A 16,840-nucleotide genomic window follows, 5' to 3' on the forward strand; every position below is an offset into this window, starting at 1 on the left:
TGGAGGTAAACGAAACACGTTCCACGTAAATCAACACATCTGCTCACTAACGTGGTTTCACAACATGTGACAACTGGCTACGGAAACAGAATGAGTCATCCTACACGACGTGACTAGTGCCGAAACCATAGGCAGTGTTGCCAAGCCAGGAAAAAATCTTGTCTCACCTTCGCTGCGACAGCCTTTGTATCTGTTGGAGTCTGCCAGAAGTTAATTAGATAACAATAGGCAGAACCATATGCAAAATAAGACCTACTGTATCTATGGTTAACATAACTGAAGAAAATTATCAATTGATCATGCCTTAGTTGTGTTACTAACTTACCTTTTCAGCTGGGTAAATGACAAAATTCAGACCTTGTAACACTGGTGGATCCAGTTCGCTGTAGTTCATATACATTTGATTAAACTCAATCAGTCCTTTGGATGGCCAGTTGTTAGGGGGTTTATTGTCTAAAAGGAAAATATAAATAATAAGATGCTTTATAATTAACATGATAAAACTGAACAATTTTTATATTCTACAACAGCTATACAGTTTTCTTATTTTAAACAGCAAGACTTTTTCCAGTTAGAGGATGTAGAAATTAGAATTATTTTCAAAAGTTGCCTTTGATTTTATCAAATCGTTTTTATCCTCATGTTAAGATGGGCGGCATTCATGCAAATTGAGACTATTAGATGTACAATGTAAGTGAATACGTTTATTGGAGTGGAAATCGAGGTTTGAAACTAGACTGGTATTTAGGCACGATTTGGCCACCTATGAAGAGTACTTGAGGCAACAAAGCTGACACTTTAGTCACCAGTGATTCAATGTTAAATCTCCAGATGATGTACACTCCTGTTCACATAAAGTTGGACAGTTGAAGTATGTGCCAGTTTATCTGAACAGGAGTGTACCTAGGATGTCCTATACTACTTTTCTGCACTCGTACCTTAGAGAGACTGGTAACTATGAATGCTGTTAGCAGAAAGATTCCTGTCAAACGTGAAAATCCAACAATAGCAAATGAGCTTTGTTGTTAGTTCTTCAACCCTGTTTATGGACTGGTTAAGCGGTGACATCATTAGCAGCCGATGTTCCCAGATGTATGTTTCCAAACAAAACTTTCAACACACTTGCTACTATCCTTTTGCATTGAAAATGATAGGAAAGGGATAAATTTTGTTACAGTGACAGCAGTTAGCAAGCAAAATAGTGAGGTGCATCACACATCAATGTAAAGATTAGATTCTGGTAAGTATGTAGATATTGTTCTAATTACTTACAGATGAGGGGTTAATTAAGAAAAAGCGCAAGAAAAAGGATATTTTTTAAGGGAAATGCATGAAAAATTGAAACCCTCGGAACCCTATATTTAAAAAAAAAAAAAAATTGAAAATATCTTACGCAGTGAAAACTGATTGTAGAAGGTTATCATTTGTTACTGACAGCAGTTTGGAAACAAAATACTGATGTCTATCACAAATCAGTGTAAATACTATATTGATGTTCCTATTGTTAGTTGACATGTTTTTTGAAAAACTAGCCAAATTTCTTTTCTTTTCTTCACTAACCCCTTATCCATGAGGGATGAGTAAACTATCCAGGTATTCTCCAGAATCTAGTCTTTACATTGATGTACGATGCAAATCATCTTTCCGTTTCCTAACTGCTGTCACCGAAGTAAAAGTCACACCTTTGTGATCATTTTGCAATGATGAAGCATAGAGACTTCGCCACATGAAAGTTTGTTTGGAAACATACATCCAGTACATCCGGGACACTGGTTCTGGTGACGTCATGTCTAGCCAGTCCATTGCAAGAGAAGGAGAATGAGAGAGACCCCACAATTCTTGGACCAGTTTGTTGTTTCCGTTTTGTGATCAGCTGTAATACATTGACTGGACTACTATATGTGCGTTCTGAAAGTCTTAATGAAACGAACAAATTTAACTAAGATAACTGGGCTCGAGAACCTGGTGAAAGCAGTTATTTTACAGACTTATGGGATGCTCTAGGCGAAAGCGCAGGCGCAGCGGTATGTTTAGAGAAAGTTTTTTAATGGCATCCAGTGGAATGCATGTCCTTCTGGCAGAAATAAACTCTACTGCTGATACTGTTACTCATTTTAATCACATTGTAAGAACAGTTAATCTTATGCATGTTGCTTCATATTGCTCTCTGTTAAAATTGTGATACCTTTTCCAAACTAGTGCAATTTGAAGCCATTATGCACGGGCATTGTCTGCAAGCAGCAGATGATTCTCGCCAAACAAACCAGCCTCCTGGCCCATGCGTTTCGTGCGTTCATGCATTGCACAAAAAACGACTTTTAGAATGTTATAATGAAACTCACAAAATGCATGCACTTATGGGATGGCCAATTGCCATAACTCGTTTAACGTGTTAAACTTTTGCAAATTTTGGAATGTGCCTATATACATTGTAGTAGACAACAGGACTGGGCACTTCCCGTGATGTTCAGTTTGGCTACAGCGTGCTTGTTCTCCATTTGTATGGCAGAAGGCCAATTCATTTTCCTAGTTGCCTTTTCGTATAATTAAGAAAGTGGATGCTTCATTCAGGTTTTCACCATTTTAAACCAGACTTGTACAATACTGATTATGGACTCGATAAAATGTTGAACTTCATCTTTATCACTAAAATTTCATGTCAGTCCATCCCTATTTTATAGATATTTAGCTTGCTTAAATACTTTCTTTCGCAATGTTCTATTATATATATATAAAAAAAAAAAAAAAAAAAAAAAAAGTTACTGCTACCTTCAGTTGCCATCAGCCTAGGTTCTTCTGGGAGACTGGTGTACTCGAGTATCCTTTCTGCAGATACCATTTGGTTGACAACTTCTGCTGTTTGACGGATACCCCACTGGAAAAATCCTGTGAGAAGTGTGGTCCTGGTAATGACTAAGCCAATTTCTCCTCCGAATGCATCTAAAAACATTACACAATATTAGTTAAAGAATACATAAGACAAAAAAATTAGCATTTAGAATGCATTTGTGGTCCCATATGTGGTACCTGGTGAAGGCACAAGTGGTTTGGATCCCACTTTAAACTACAGCTCCAGTCCCTATTAGCCTCCTGTGCATATAATGGACTTAAAACCAAAATTCAAACTTCATGTTTGAAAAAATTCTGACATATACGTACGTATATTTACACTGTCTGCCAATTGAATTTATATGTATTCCAAGCAAGTAACAACAAAATATACAGGTATTAAAACTAGAAACAATTGGTTACATGTGAATTCAGGACTAGTAGTAACTTAATGTGAGAGTCTGTGCAGCCAAATTTCCTGGGTTCCCAGCAGTAGCGGCTCGTGCCTAAAATAACAGGTGAAGAAGTACATTTATAGGCAATGAAAAAAAATTAAAAACTTTGAATTGTAACTTACACTTTAACTGTTCCACCGAATCATTGTGTTTATGCAGAGAATGTGTTATATTGACAAAATCGTTATACCCTTCTTTATTTCACACATTGTATTTGTTGCTAAACAGCAAACAAGGCCAGCAGAACAACGATTGCAAATATCGACTACTACAGAACCAAGGAAAGTCGACAAACCAGGAACTTTTAAATTTAATGTTCTACGATTTCCCTGCCTTTTTGTTCTCTCGCTTAACTGATATTTGAAGAATGTCAGTGGGCCGCCCACAATTTAAAATGTCTTTTTGTCTTCATCCGTCCATCTGGAAAATTGTGTCTGTAACAAATTACACACTAAGTCATTTACTGGGTTCATTGTACACCCAACGGCGAAATAAACAGTAGGCGAATTGTCCACCACCATTTTTATTCCTTCTGAATTTCACAATGTGATGACAATGAATTGAAATAAAGACTTCAATAAGCAGAGAACAATGCCTGCTTCGAACCAACATAGTTTCATTCCTTAAAACAACACAGGATGTAGAATAAAAACAGTAATGAAAATAGCGGTGGACAATTTGCTAACCAGTATCTTTGCCGTTGACTACAAACCACAGCTCAACACATGAACACAACACACGATAGGAAACGCGAAACACACACGCGGAACAAGATCTCGCAAGAACGCAACGATTTTGCCACAAACACTGGATGCAATGTTTTCTGTCGACGACAGAACTGCTGCACCTACAAGGGGACACCCATTCAAGGCCAACGCTAGGTGATGTCACAGTTGCCATGACAACCGGCTTAAGTCTTCAGCAACCTGGCGGCGTCTGCCCTTGGTTTCTTTATGCTACGACGAACTCTTCACGTGCGTAGCGCCGAGCGGCGTATTATTTGAGTATTATCATGTGCGTTCTGCTGGGATATAGTTTAATTTAACAACCAAATGAAAAATGTCAATATTAATATGAAAATTAGGTGAAAACATCTGCACTTGTTGCACTTGGCCAGCCGCCACTGGTTCCCAGTAGGAGCTCCAGAACTTCAGTTTTGACCCAGCATTGTGAGTGAGAACGGGCAGCTGCTTGAAAGAACCAGCAGGATATTGCAGGCTGTCCAGAAAGTCAGAAAATAGCCGTGTGAGGTTTAATGTACAGACCATGGATCACCCATCCAACACAGAGTTGCATCATGGGCCTCGGTCCTTCAAGGGCTGTGAGGGAGAATTCACATCGAAGCAACAGGGAACACGTATCACTTGAGGATTTCACCAATGGAAAACTGGCTTGTGCAGCCTGTCATGCCACTATGGTGTGAAACGTTACTGCTGGTTGGCTAATTTCCAAGTGACATGTGTGTGAATTCTCCCTTACACCACAAAGCAGTAATGCCAACATTACATAACTTTGAAAGAGGGAGAAGAGAACCAGTACATTAATGAACATGTTACTGTCAATTCAAAACTATTCATATATTAACAGTACAAAGTCAAGTGCAACAAAACATGCTTAAAGGAACAAGTTTTTTCTAAAAGAAAATCCACTTTAGTAATTTCTTAGGTTGGCATTGCCTGCCTGCTATTGTATTCTTTACTACTTTGTTTGATTGAGTTTTAAGTCAACTTACGCACAGATAGGCTAATTGGGACTGGACCTACAGTTTAAAGTGTTGTTCAAACCACTATGTGTCTCCACCAGGTATCAAACCCGGGATCTCTTGATAACAAGGTAACAACATTACAACTATGCCATCAGGGAAGCCCTCCTCTTTTGTAATCAACCTTTTGTGTGTTACCTCACTGAAATTATCTACTGGCTGAATATATGGTTTAGAGGAAGAAAACATACCCATGTTTTTTTTATATATTGTTATATACTATATTTCTTTCTCTATTCCACTTAAAAGAGTGAATGTTGGAGGCAGGGGAGGGGAGGGGTGTACACTACACCTTCAGGAGATACTTTGGAAGCATTTATGTCACAGAGTTCAGATATTAGTTTGGGTAGCAACTAGGATCGGGTGATATATCGTGATATTGGAAAAATATTGTCCAGGCAATATCAACTAGACAATATATCATCATCCACCCAACACAGAGTTGCTTCATGGGCCTCGGTCCTTCAAGGGCTGTGAGGGATAATTCATGATATTTGGTGATATATATATATATATTGTGTCAGTGATATATGATCACAATATTTAGAGATATATATCGTGGAGACTATATATCATTGATATCACAATATGGAAAAAATATTGTATTGTTTTGTCTGTGATGATATTTTCTTGACAATATATCGCGATATCAAATTTCCGATATCTTCCATCCCTAGTAACAATGAATGAATGTGTACTTAGTACCAGAATCAACTCATTATGGGCAAACAAAATTATGAAGAAATTAATACACATGTATTCAAAACTAGTTACAACACAATATATTTCTACTTAGCAGCAACTGAATACAGGAGTATCCAAAATTGTAGCCACATAGGAAAAAAAGTAGAAAGCCAAATAACAATTTCCATATTATTGAATCAATACTTTATTTCATTTCTATGTATATGTACTCACCTCCGGGTAGAACAAAGAATGCAAATGTAACTAGTGCAGTGTAGATAAAACAAAAAAAGTCCAACCAAAAGCCAAAGGCAGTGCTTGTTGCTAGGAACATGTACCATGCTGAGGTATGAAAATTCTGCAAGGGAAAAAAATGGGAATGCTTAGTTCATATTCAGTTACATTCCTAAGTATCACAAGCATTTAGTAACTTTGTCAAACTATTCATGTTTTTTTTTGTTTTTTTTATCACATTGTTTGGAACTGTGATGTGCTCCTGAAATATATGTAATAGATGTTATGAAAAACTGAATTAACTTAATTAAAAACTAAACTAAACAAAACTCCATCATACAACAGCCCTCAGAGGCTTGCCAAGTGGCTTCTTCATTGGGTGATGCGTGGGCAGAGCATGAAGTACCAACTGCCCCCTGTTTTCTGACTTTCGAAAACATAACCTGATACTTCATCCTTTCAAGTAGCTAATGTCCAAAGATGTGATATTGGAGAGAGGCAGCGGGAGGGAACCTGTTATACAGGGTGGCTCAAAAAGTCACTTAACACCCCCGGTACAAGGCCACTGTAGCGCGCAACATGGAAATGGTGATGACCAATCATTATCAGGCCAAGGGGGAACCACAGTGATGCTACCCACGTGGTCGGCGGCCATCTTGATGTCCGCCATCTTGAATTCAACTTCAGAATTTTAAATGGGAAGGGGGTGATATGATATATCAAATCAGGCTAGAATTTCACGAGAAATGCAATGGTGAAGGTTTTTCCGACGTATTTTTAACCAGTAAAAAGTTATGACTGAATTCTTGTACCAATTTACTCCTTTTCGAGGTGTTAGAAAAATGCCTTAACATTTGTTTAGTGCATAGGCAATACATCGAGATCAAAGCGATGTCTAGGGAGAGAAGTTCGCATGCCATTGCACACGATTTTTATCGGATACATCCATGAAGAGCTGCGTATTATGAATGGTTGTCGCGAACAATTTACAGTGTGACGCTTCCATTAAATGAAAAGTCCTTCACAGTGACAAGGCTAATGTTTATGTTCAGAAGGAAGTTTATAAACAGAATATTCAATGCTTTTTATCTGATAACCCATTTTCGACAGATCAAAGCTGAATGGTTAGTCCTGGTAAGTTAATGGTGTGGCATGCTGTGTGGAACACGACTGGTTAGTCAATTTTCTATCAACGGAACCTTAAATGCTTAGGGCTACTTGGATTTGTTAAATAAACAGTTTTTTCATCCTTGCTTATGGAAGAAGGTACTTTTTACAGAGTTTTTTCCAATAGGGAGGAACACCAGAACAGTATGGGAACGTTGTGAAGCAGTTTCTATCCAAAGTTAGTTATCAGATGACAAGGGTCGAATATTCTGTTTATGAACTTCCTTTTGAACATAAACATTAGCCTTGTCACTGTGAAGGACTTTTAATTCAATGGAAGCGTCACACTTTAAATTGTTCGCAACAACCATTCATAATGCGCAGCTCTTCTTGGATGTATCCGATAAAAATCGTGTGCAATGGCATGCGAACTTCTCTCCCTAGACATCGCTTTGATCTCGATGTATTGCCTATGCACTAAACAAATGTTAAGGCATTTTTCTAACACCTCGAAAAGGAGTAAATTGGTACAAGAATTCAGTCATAACTTTTTACTGGTTAAAAATACGTCGGAAAAACCTTCACCATTGCATTTCTCGTGAAATTCTAGCCTGATTTGATATATCATATCACCCCCTTCCCATTTAAAATTCTGAAGTTGAATTCAAGATGGCGAACATCAAGATGGCCGCCGACCACGTGGGTAGCATCACTGTGGTTCCCCCTTGGCCTGATAACGATTGGTCATTACCATTTCCATGTTGCGTGCTACAGTGGCCTTGTACCGGGGGTGTTAAGTGACTTTTTGAGCCACCCTGTAGTATGTTACCAACTTGGTGGCCTGACTGTTTGAAAAGTCCAAAATGCAGGCTTGAAGTACGGACTTATCGGAAGTGACATCGCCTAGCGCAGTTCAAAAGTGTCAAATTAAACGAGCAATCTAGTCTGTAGTATGCAGCACTTGAGATAGCAGTCATCTTTACTAGACTTATGCATTAGTTGTTCACTTGTTTGAAAATGTGGGAGTTGAACGTCAGGCAGATGGTGCTTGTAGTTCTTCTACTACATGGAAATATAAGTACAAGACCTTTTTGAAATGCTATGTAATTTCTATGGTGAAATAAAAGTGTTTAAAATGCAGGAAAAACAATGTTTTCTAATTGTATCTACTGATCTTGTTTGGCACTGCAGTCAAAAGTGCTATTCGAAAGACTGAACTGGGACAACATTCTCGAAGAGTGTTCACTTCAAGTACGGTCTTGCACCTTTCGGATACGGCCCATCTTGCTGTTTCAATACTATTTTATTTATTTATTTTTTGTTATTTGTGGCTCAACAGAAGAATATGTTTTGCTAACGCAAGGAAAACTTGTGGAGATTGTTATGGTGTGTGCTGGGTGACCCTGTCATGTTATTCCAGAGGCTTTCAATGAACATCACCCAGGCATGTGTGCTCTATTCAAGTTTAAAATTTTGAGAAACTGGCACAGTAAGGTTCACCTGGATCATTGACCGACATCAGTAAAGCCATTTTTCAAATTTCCTCTCCTTTCAAAAAACTGCTATGATATTCCAAAATTTGAAAAATTACATCCTACAATTCCTTCTAGAGCATTCACGTGAATTTTGTGTGGTTTACTATTGCTATTATCTAGATATTTACAATAGTTTCATAGCTACGTAAGCCCATTAAACTATTGTGAATATCTAGACAACAACTAAAGCAAACCACACAAAGATTCACATGAATGCTCTAGAAGGAATTCTAATCGGATTTTGGAATATCATAGTGGTTTATGGAAAGGAGAGCAAGTTTAAAAAATAGCTTCACCGGCATTAGCTAGAGATCCAACCAAGCCTTAACATAATTGTCTATCAAGCAACCAACAATATAAATCATTGTGGACATATAAGTATTAGAGACACATTGAAATTATGGATGCCTTCCCCCCCCCCCAAACTAGTCCATTTTGATATGTTTGCACCTTTTCATTAAAAAAAAGAAGAAGTGGAACCCCCTTTCTTACATCATGTGCCAAGATGTCTAACTCTTGTTTCTCTATCCATATACGAGTATTTGTAGATGGTTTTTTCCACACATATGGACCACCTGCCTGTAAAAATCTGAAAACTCGTTTAAAGTAATACGAATAAGAAATCACGAATCAGAAATGCTGACACATGATGTGGGAAACATTTCAAACCATTCCACATAAAGTTAATTTCCATTACCTGTTGATTGTCAAATTCCTTTTTGAGCATCTCCTGAGCTCCAAAGGCACGGATTGTTGTCAAGCCTTCTAGAGAAGCACTCAGATGTGAGAAGACGGGACTTCTGGCTGAAAGAAATTCAGTCCATTAGAAGAGAATTACGTCCAAGACAAGCAACATTTCGGTATGTTTTATGATGCTTTTTTCAGTCTGATCTAATTCTAGATTTGATTTAAAGGAAGTACAAGGGCCAAAACTGGCCGAGCTGATACCACTGAGAACCGATAGTGATATCAATGTCAATACTCTTACTAATTCTCACCAATGTTGATACCGATGTTTGAAAATTGTATCAAAGGTTTTTCAAAATATTGATTAATGTTTGTGTGTGTGTATTTCACTACAATTATATGCATTAATTTACCAGTTTTATTCCAAAATATTCAAACAATTACTTTGAAATATTACAATAGCCATGATTTAATCCAAAATCCATTTTCTCATGCAATTATCATCATCCTTTGCCATTTCCTGCCTTTGGCTTTCATGCATTGTTAGTGTAAAATAACTGAAACTTTTGAATTTTGCATAATTTGCAGTGTAATTAGACTGCAAAAGTGTTCTGTACCTTTTTTGAGGATCCCCAAAAATTATGGCACTCCAGGAAAGTATCGGTCAGTATTGGTGAATAAATCCAACTGATACTTTCTGATATCGATACATTGGGATCGATATTAGCTCAGCCCTAGCAAGAGCAATATATTCTCAAAAAGTAACAAGTGTGCTATTATGACCCAAGAAATTTACTTTCAAGTTTCAGTCACAAACAATGATGTAGAGGTTACCTGGAGCTATCAAACAGGGGTGTTGTGCAAAGGTCTCCTTGTGTTTAAGAACTGTCACTATCATCTTCAGGGACAGATGGAAATGAGAATGAGATTAGCTCTTGTGAAAGTTCATAATCCCATCCAGAACCTACCAGGTTGATACCCCAAGAAAAGTCACTTTGTCATTATCATGACTGCATTTTGTGTATTTTCTTTTGGTGAGTGCTGACAAATATGCACACTACTTGTCTGAATATTAGTGACAATGTGCTTCTTTTTAAATTCACTGAATGTTAGTGTTAGTTCACATACAAAGGTGTAACAGATAGTTAAAAAAGTGCCGAACATGCATGGAGTGAATCACATAGAATTCAGTGCAGCAACGTAACAGTGCTATGCAAAGAACCAAATTGAAAACAGAAAAATCAAAGAAGAAGCTTTCATAGCAATTGCCCAAAACCCTACAAGTCATTCCAGTGTAGAATTCAAGCAAATATGGTCCCTCTCTTCTCAAAAATTAGAAATTAGTACAGAATTCTGAGTGGCACCATGGAATAATTGTTTAGCACACTATATTTGTAATAAAATCATGGATCTGTCATAGGTTCAATTCTCACCACCAGAGAGAATAAATTTGTTCACCTAAAGACGAGAGAAGAGGTCCTCTCTCGATGCGTAGTGTTAGAATAGATATACTGCAACTATGTTTCTAGTGTTGCACATACACTCCTCATAAAAAGTTTGGGATATTGTTATATTAGGCATTAGGTGATAGTCACAGCTTTGGAATTCAATAAGAACACAGTATCTGTCTGTCTGCTGGACATTCTTGTGTTTTCACCAACATATGCCACCGTGCCTATCATCAATTGCATAGTACAACACTATTCCCAACTTGTGCCTAATATAACAATATTCAAATTTTTTTGTAAGAAGTGTGGTTTAAAGTGTTAGACAATGGATAATGTCCAATTAACATTTCATGCTAATGGTTTTTCATTGGAGTGTAATGTTCACTGAACATTTTCCATTGTTCAGTTAATCTTTATCTATTCTAACATTATATTTCAATAGGGAGTACCTCTTCTTGTCTTCAGGTGTAAAAATTATCAAAAAAATCTGTGCTTTCTCGAAATGTAAGGTTAGAAAAGATAGAGAATAAGATGGGTAATTTCCAAATTCAAGATTTCATGTTAAGCATGCATAGAATTTAGTATCACACTCATATCTTCCTCTTTTTACATACAAATATTTTTATAAGGAATTTAGTTTTAAAGTACCAATAATGTGTACCATTATTAATCCATTTCACATCATACATTAATCTTGAAAAGCAACATTAGATACATACCTATGTTTATCTTTTTGAGTTTCATATCAACAGACAAAATTATTTTTTAAAAATATTTTTAACCTTTAGCTGTATTGATATAAGACAAAAGGGTAACAGTAAGTGGTGGGCCAAGGATTTTTGAAAGAAGCGGGTTGCGCATACTTTTTTTTAGTGGTCAGCCTTCATTTTGCCATCTCTTCCTGCCTTTGACATTATTTTTCTTAGGGATGCTTGGCCAAAGGGAAAGGAGTGTTATGACCCCTACCAAGCTCCCTTGGGCACTCCACTGGTAACAGTTTATGAACTGAAAAATAACATGCCTTATCTCCATGTTTTTTTTAAAAGAAAAAATACTTCCTTTTCTTCAATAAAAAGCAAATGTGTACCATTATTAATCCATTTCACATCATATATTAATCTTGAAAAGCAACATTAGATACATACCTACTCCTTCCAGACGCTTTATATTCCTGGAGGTGGGTAAGTATATTCTTGTTATAAGGTAAAATATTATCGCCATTATGAAAACAGGAATAAGAAGGTAGTAATTAACAATACCAATAATGATTAAGGAAGACAGTATGGATGAATTCATCTGAAATATAAGAAGAAAGAATTGTATTTGGAGCCCTTTCCATTGTTGGAATTCTGTCATCAAATTAAATCTATGTTTAAATCTATGTAGGTTTAACAATTCAAATAACTGGTGTAGAAATCATACTGAACACCAAATTCAGATAACCGTTTCTGATATGTTTGTTAGAAGTTATTTGAAAAGTTCATTTTATGAATCTGAAATTTTACATTTTAAAATGAAACTATTGCAATTGCAAGATTTGCCTTCTTCCTGTATTGAGGAGACCCAAGGACATCCAAATTATTTTCAGCCGGTTCAGTGGTTGAGTGCATTAAATGGTCGACTTTTGATATTTCTAGAAAAATTCCCAGTTTCAAGTTACAACTATGGCATGGGTATTCTTTATGAGCGTCCATTCATCAATTTTAACTAATCGCCATTCATCCTCATTATCGCAATTAGCCAGAAGTGGCTGAAATATAGTACTAAATAACAAAAATACATTTGAAGTTCTTTGACCAACGGCCTTTTCCGAGCACAAGGCCTGCCAAATGCCTTTTTATCGGATGCCATGTGGTCAGCTTATTGAATCTCATTTGCAGAGCTCTTTGTTTCCAAGTGGGCTGTGAATTGTCTTCATGTAAAACTACCAGATGTTCCCTTTTTTCTTTCCTTGGACTTAGTTTTTGCCTTGTAATCAAGTGTTCCTGGGTTTGATACCTGGTTGGTGGCATGTAGTCGTTTGGACCACAGTTTAAGTTGTAGGTCCACTCTCAATTAGCCTATCTGTGCAGAAAGCAAACTTAAAATTCAATTTTCGTGGTTTTCATCTACACTCTAGTCTTATTTTTGGTGTTAGCCTTTCTGTGCATAAAGTGAGCTTGGAAACAAACTGAAACAACTCTTTTTAATGTTACAGATCCTGTGGATAAATCCGGGAAATCATAGCTGAAATATCATATTTTTGGAAGAACAACTTGTGAGTACCTTTTGTATTTTTCTCATTGTGGAATGGTAGTTATGCAAACATTCAAGAAAGTGTTAAAACAGGAAATATGATAAACAAATGAACTCCATATTTTTATAATTTATGCTTATGATTTTGAGAAGTCTAATGGAAAAAAACAACTACTTTTTTGTGACATTCAAATTAAATTATTGTAAATATTAAAGCTTGCAAACTCCAGTAACATTACTAACCTGCAAAGAATCAAGAATGATTCGTGGCAGTGTCTCATCTAGTGTTCCCATATCCTTGGAAAATCTGTTCATAACACGACCTGAATAAATAATAAATTTTAGTTTTCATCTGAATCCATACACATATATTTTCAAACATGAAGCATCATTGTAAATAAAATATAATATAATTGAATCTTTGGTACTTGCATCAAAGTACTTTGTGTATGTTGTCAATAATCAATTTAACAGAGTTTTGATTCAAAATAGTCAAGAATTACAAGAGAACAATAAATTCCTATTATGTAATCACAAAATTCAATTTTTCCCACAATATTCGTGTAAAATAAATGGAAACTTTGAATTTTACACACTTTTCCGGAATATTTAGACTCCCTGAAAATATCATATGACATTTTTACAGACTCCATGAGAGACCAAAATACCAGAAAAGTATTGGCAAAATATCGGTAAATAAAATCCAACTTTTTGATATCAATACACTGGTATCGACTGATACTGATACATCAGTATCGGCTCAGCCCTAATTAAATTATAATAAACATCATATGTCTAAATATGAAAATATATAGCAGCTCTCTCCATAAGGGTAATCAAGGGTTCAATACCTGGTGGAGACACATAGTTGTTCAGATCCTACTTTAAATGTAGGCTCAGTCCTGATTAGCCTATGTGCATAAAGTAAACTTTAAAGAAACTATAAAAAAATGAAAATATAGAGGTAAATAAAAAACTTCAATGTAGACCTTTATACGAAAAAAAACATGTTGCACAAATCATTTTCTCATGTACAAAATTTCATTTTATTTTTTATTTTAGGAACATATTGCATATTCCCGTTACTGCTTAAACATACAGAAAAGTAATTACTCATTACCTGAAAAGTAACTGAGTTACAGATACTTATTTCAAAAAGCAACTAGTTACACTTAGCAGTATCAGTAACTGCCTTACAAGTAACCCTTTACTCCAAACACTGTTTTTAACATGAAAAAAAAAAGAATTGATTTTAAAAAGACCCTGTCCACCTTATTTGCTCTCTGTATGTTTTTCCCCATTACAAGTATGTTGCCATTGGCCACATGCAAACATGTGATAAGTTGCATTATCTGTTTTCCAATTCATGAACAGATGTATTTTGTTGTAATCATTAACTGCTTTTCGAAATGAACCACAATGAAATTCAATTTAAATCATTTCTTTTATGCTGATAAATTCAGATCTTCTTGCAGTGTTTTTGCCATGCCAAATGAAATGAATTGTGGCTACAATATACAAGAATATAACAATGTTTCTTGTTTGACAACAATTGCAAGAAGATTTCATGAAAATTTGACAAATTTCAAATAAACAATTATGGATGGAAGCATCTAGAGGGCAGAATGATTTTAATTTTTAAAAATTTTCATTTAAATTTGTTCATTGTTTTATTTTGCTTTGTTGCAAATATTGTTGTGTAGAAAGCATTGTTATCCATTTTGATATTGTTGCTATTATTCATTTCACTTTGTTGAAAGTTCCATAAAAGGACCTGAAACATTGTCAGGAATAAAGAAATAATTTGTGTCTGAAATTCCATAATGATTCATTTATATTAGGGATGAACCAATATTAAATTTTGGCCAATACCAATAAAGTACTGATATAAAATTTACAGATATCGATATTCTACCAATCCAATATAAAATTCTAAATGGTCATTGAAGTATCTTATTGGTTCATTGACCTCCTTAATAATTGTATATTACTGGATGACTGATATGCATAAAAAAAACCTTTATGTTTAGATATTTGCTTCTTAGAAAAAAAAATAGGGCATTGTATGTTTATAAAAAGGTTAACAAAATGACAGAATAATGCACTAAATTATAAGATATTTACAGATTTATCGAATCGGTAAAATTATTGGTAATTTTATCAATAGGCCTATATTGGCCAATACCAAAGAATCTTTCTCATCCCTAATTTATATAGAAAAGAAAACAAACGTAAGTGGACGAGAAACAAATGTTCAACTATTCAGTTAGATATTTGATAAAGGTTAATTTACCTGATGGATTTGTGTGGAAGAATCTCATTGTTGTCTTTACAATACTGTTGAACATGTTGTGATGAAGATTAACTGAGCTTCTTAAACACAGAGAGAAAAATGAGAACGATCTCACTAATGCTATCACAAATGTTGATGCCACAATTCCTGAATAGATGTACATGCAGTCTTCTGTGCTAAGGAGATTCACTACAGTATGATTAGCATCTTTCATGTGCAGCTCCCCATTTTCCATAGATTTGTGATAAAAACGCCGTAATTCTTCTTGGGTAGTCCTGAAAATATTGCATATTCAAAGTGTAATTTAATATTTGACATAAACATAATTGAAAAGTTGGTGTAAATTCTGTCTTCACCAGGGTTCTATCCTTGTTATTTAATTAAGCCAACCACTGGCCTTCTTTCTATTTATGTAATTTAAGAACTTATGTGATAGCACACTGAAAATCTGTTGTATCATTTGTTATTTGTGATAAAGGGTAGTGTCCTGTTAACGTCCTAGATTAATTATGTGTGTGCTGAAATTAAACTAAAGAATATTTTTCAAGACTTGGCAAATGTGAAGCTGAACTTCTGTGGGCTGATTATAATTATACAGGGCATTCGAAAAGTCTCCACACTCATACTTAAAAAAAAAAAAAAGCTACTAAGGCATTCATCTGGATGAGCTGCCAAGCCTGTCAATAGGGATTGGTGTGACCTTGGACCATAGGCGCCGACTCCATGGGGCTTGAGGGGGCTCGAGCAACCCCAGTGTTAACGGTGTGGGGGCAGAGCCCCCCAAATAATTTTGCTTAAGAGGATCAATATTATTTTGCTTCTCTTGTAAAGTTTACTCTGAATTGTGCCACATGAACTTAACTTTAAATATACATTTGAAATTTTCTAGACCAGGGCTCGAAAAATCCCGGTTAAAATTTCAGCCTGGCGACTATGATCTTATGCTGTAATATGTACGAAATTTTGATGATTCTAAGTTCAAATTGCAGCACAGCGTAAGTTAGCAATTTTTTTAAAAAATCAACGTTGTGAACATTCCAGAGAGTCAGTAATAATTTCTTACTCTTTGTCCCCCAACACCCCATTTCCTGTTTTCTCGAATGATTTAGCGATGTTATAAATACCGTGATGCTCAGTCTCTTATACAGAGTGTTTCAAAAGTTGCACAACCCAAACTTTGAAAATGTATATCATGAAAACCGTAAGAGATATTTACACCGGGGTTTCTGCATTATATAGTCTCATCCATTCAGATATTTTTCAATGCTTAAAATTATCAGTTTTCTCCATACAGAAAATTTAGATAAATCAATAACTGGCGGAAGACAGCGTACATTTTTTTTTTTCCAGAAATGCACTTTTCAATGAGAAAAATACGTAAGAAATTATCGAAGGGTCATAATTAGATGACTGATTCCATGTCAATCTGTCATTAGCGACCAATATTGGTCATGTGCAACATTTGATGGATTTTTTATTGGTGATTTTATGGGTTGAGTGAAAAAGTGCCATTTTCGGGACACATATGGCAATGCTAGCAGGTCGAAATATTTAATTGATTTGATTTGATT

General features: G+C 35.6%; 1 protein-coding gene across 1 annotated transcript in view; it reads right to left on the reverse strand.

Annotated features, from left to right (window-relative positions):
- The window catches only part of LOC145993976 (ATP-binding cassette subfamily C member 4-like), a 78,259-nt gene that overhangs the window by 17,182 nt on the left and 44,237 nt on the right, over positions 1-16,840 (reverse strand). The window contains exons 15-21 of the mRNA XM_083129999.1: positions 15,270-15,544; positions 13,220-13,299; positions 11,887-12,037; positions 9,304-9,410; positions 5,965-6,088; positions 2,770-2,940; positions 326-453 (exon numbers count right to left, since the gene is read on the reverse strand). Of these exons, the coding sequence (XP_082986125.1) occupies positions 326-453; positions 2,770-2,940; positions 5,965-6,088; positions 9,304-9,410; positions 11,887-12,037; positions 13,220-13,299; positions 15,270-15,544 (1,036 nt within the window). The remainder of the gene's footprint in view (positions 1-325; positions 454-2,769; positions 2,941-5,964; positions 6,089-9,303; positions 9,411-11,886; positions 12,038-13,219; positions 13,300-15,269; positions 15,545-16,840) is intronic.

The sequence above is a fragment of the Lepisma saccharinum genome, chromosome 10 (genome assembly GCF_977018435.1).
Source record: "Lepisma saccharinum chromosome 10, izLepSacc3.1, whole genome shotgun sequence".
NCBI classification, from domain to species: Eukaryota; Metazoa; Arthropoda; class Insecta; order Zygentoma; family Lepismatidae; genus Lepisma; species Lepisma saccharinum.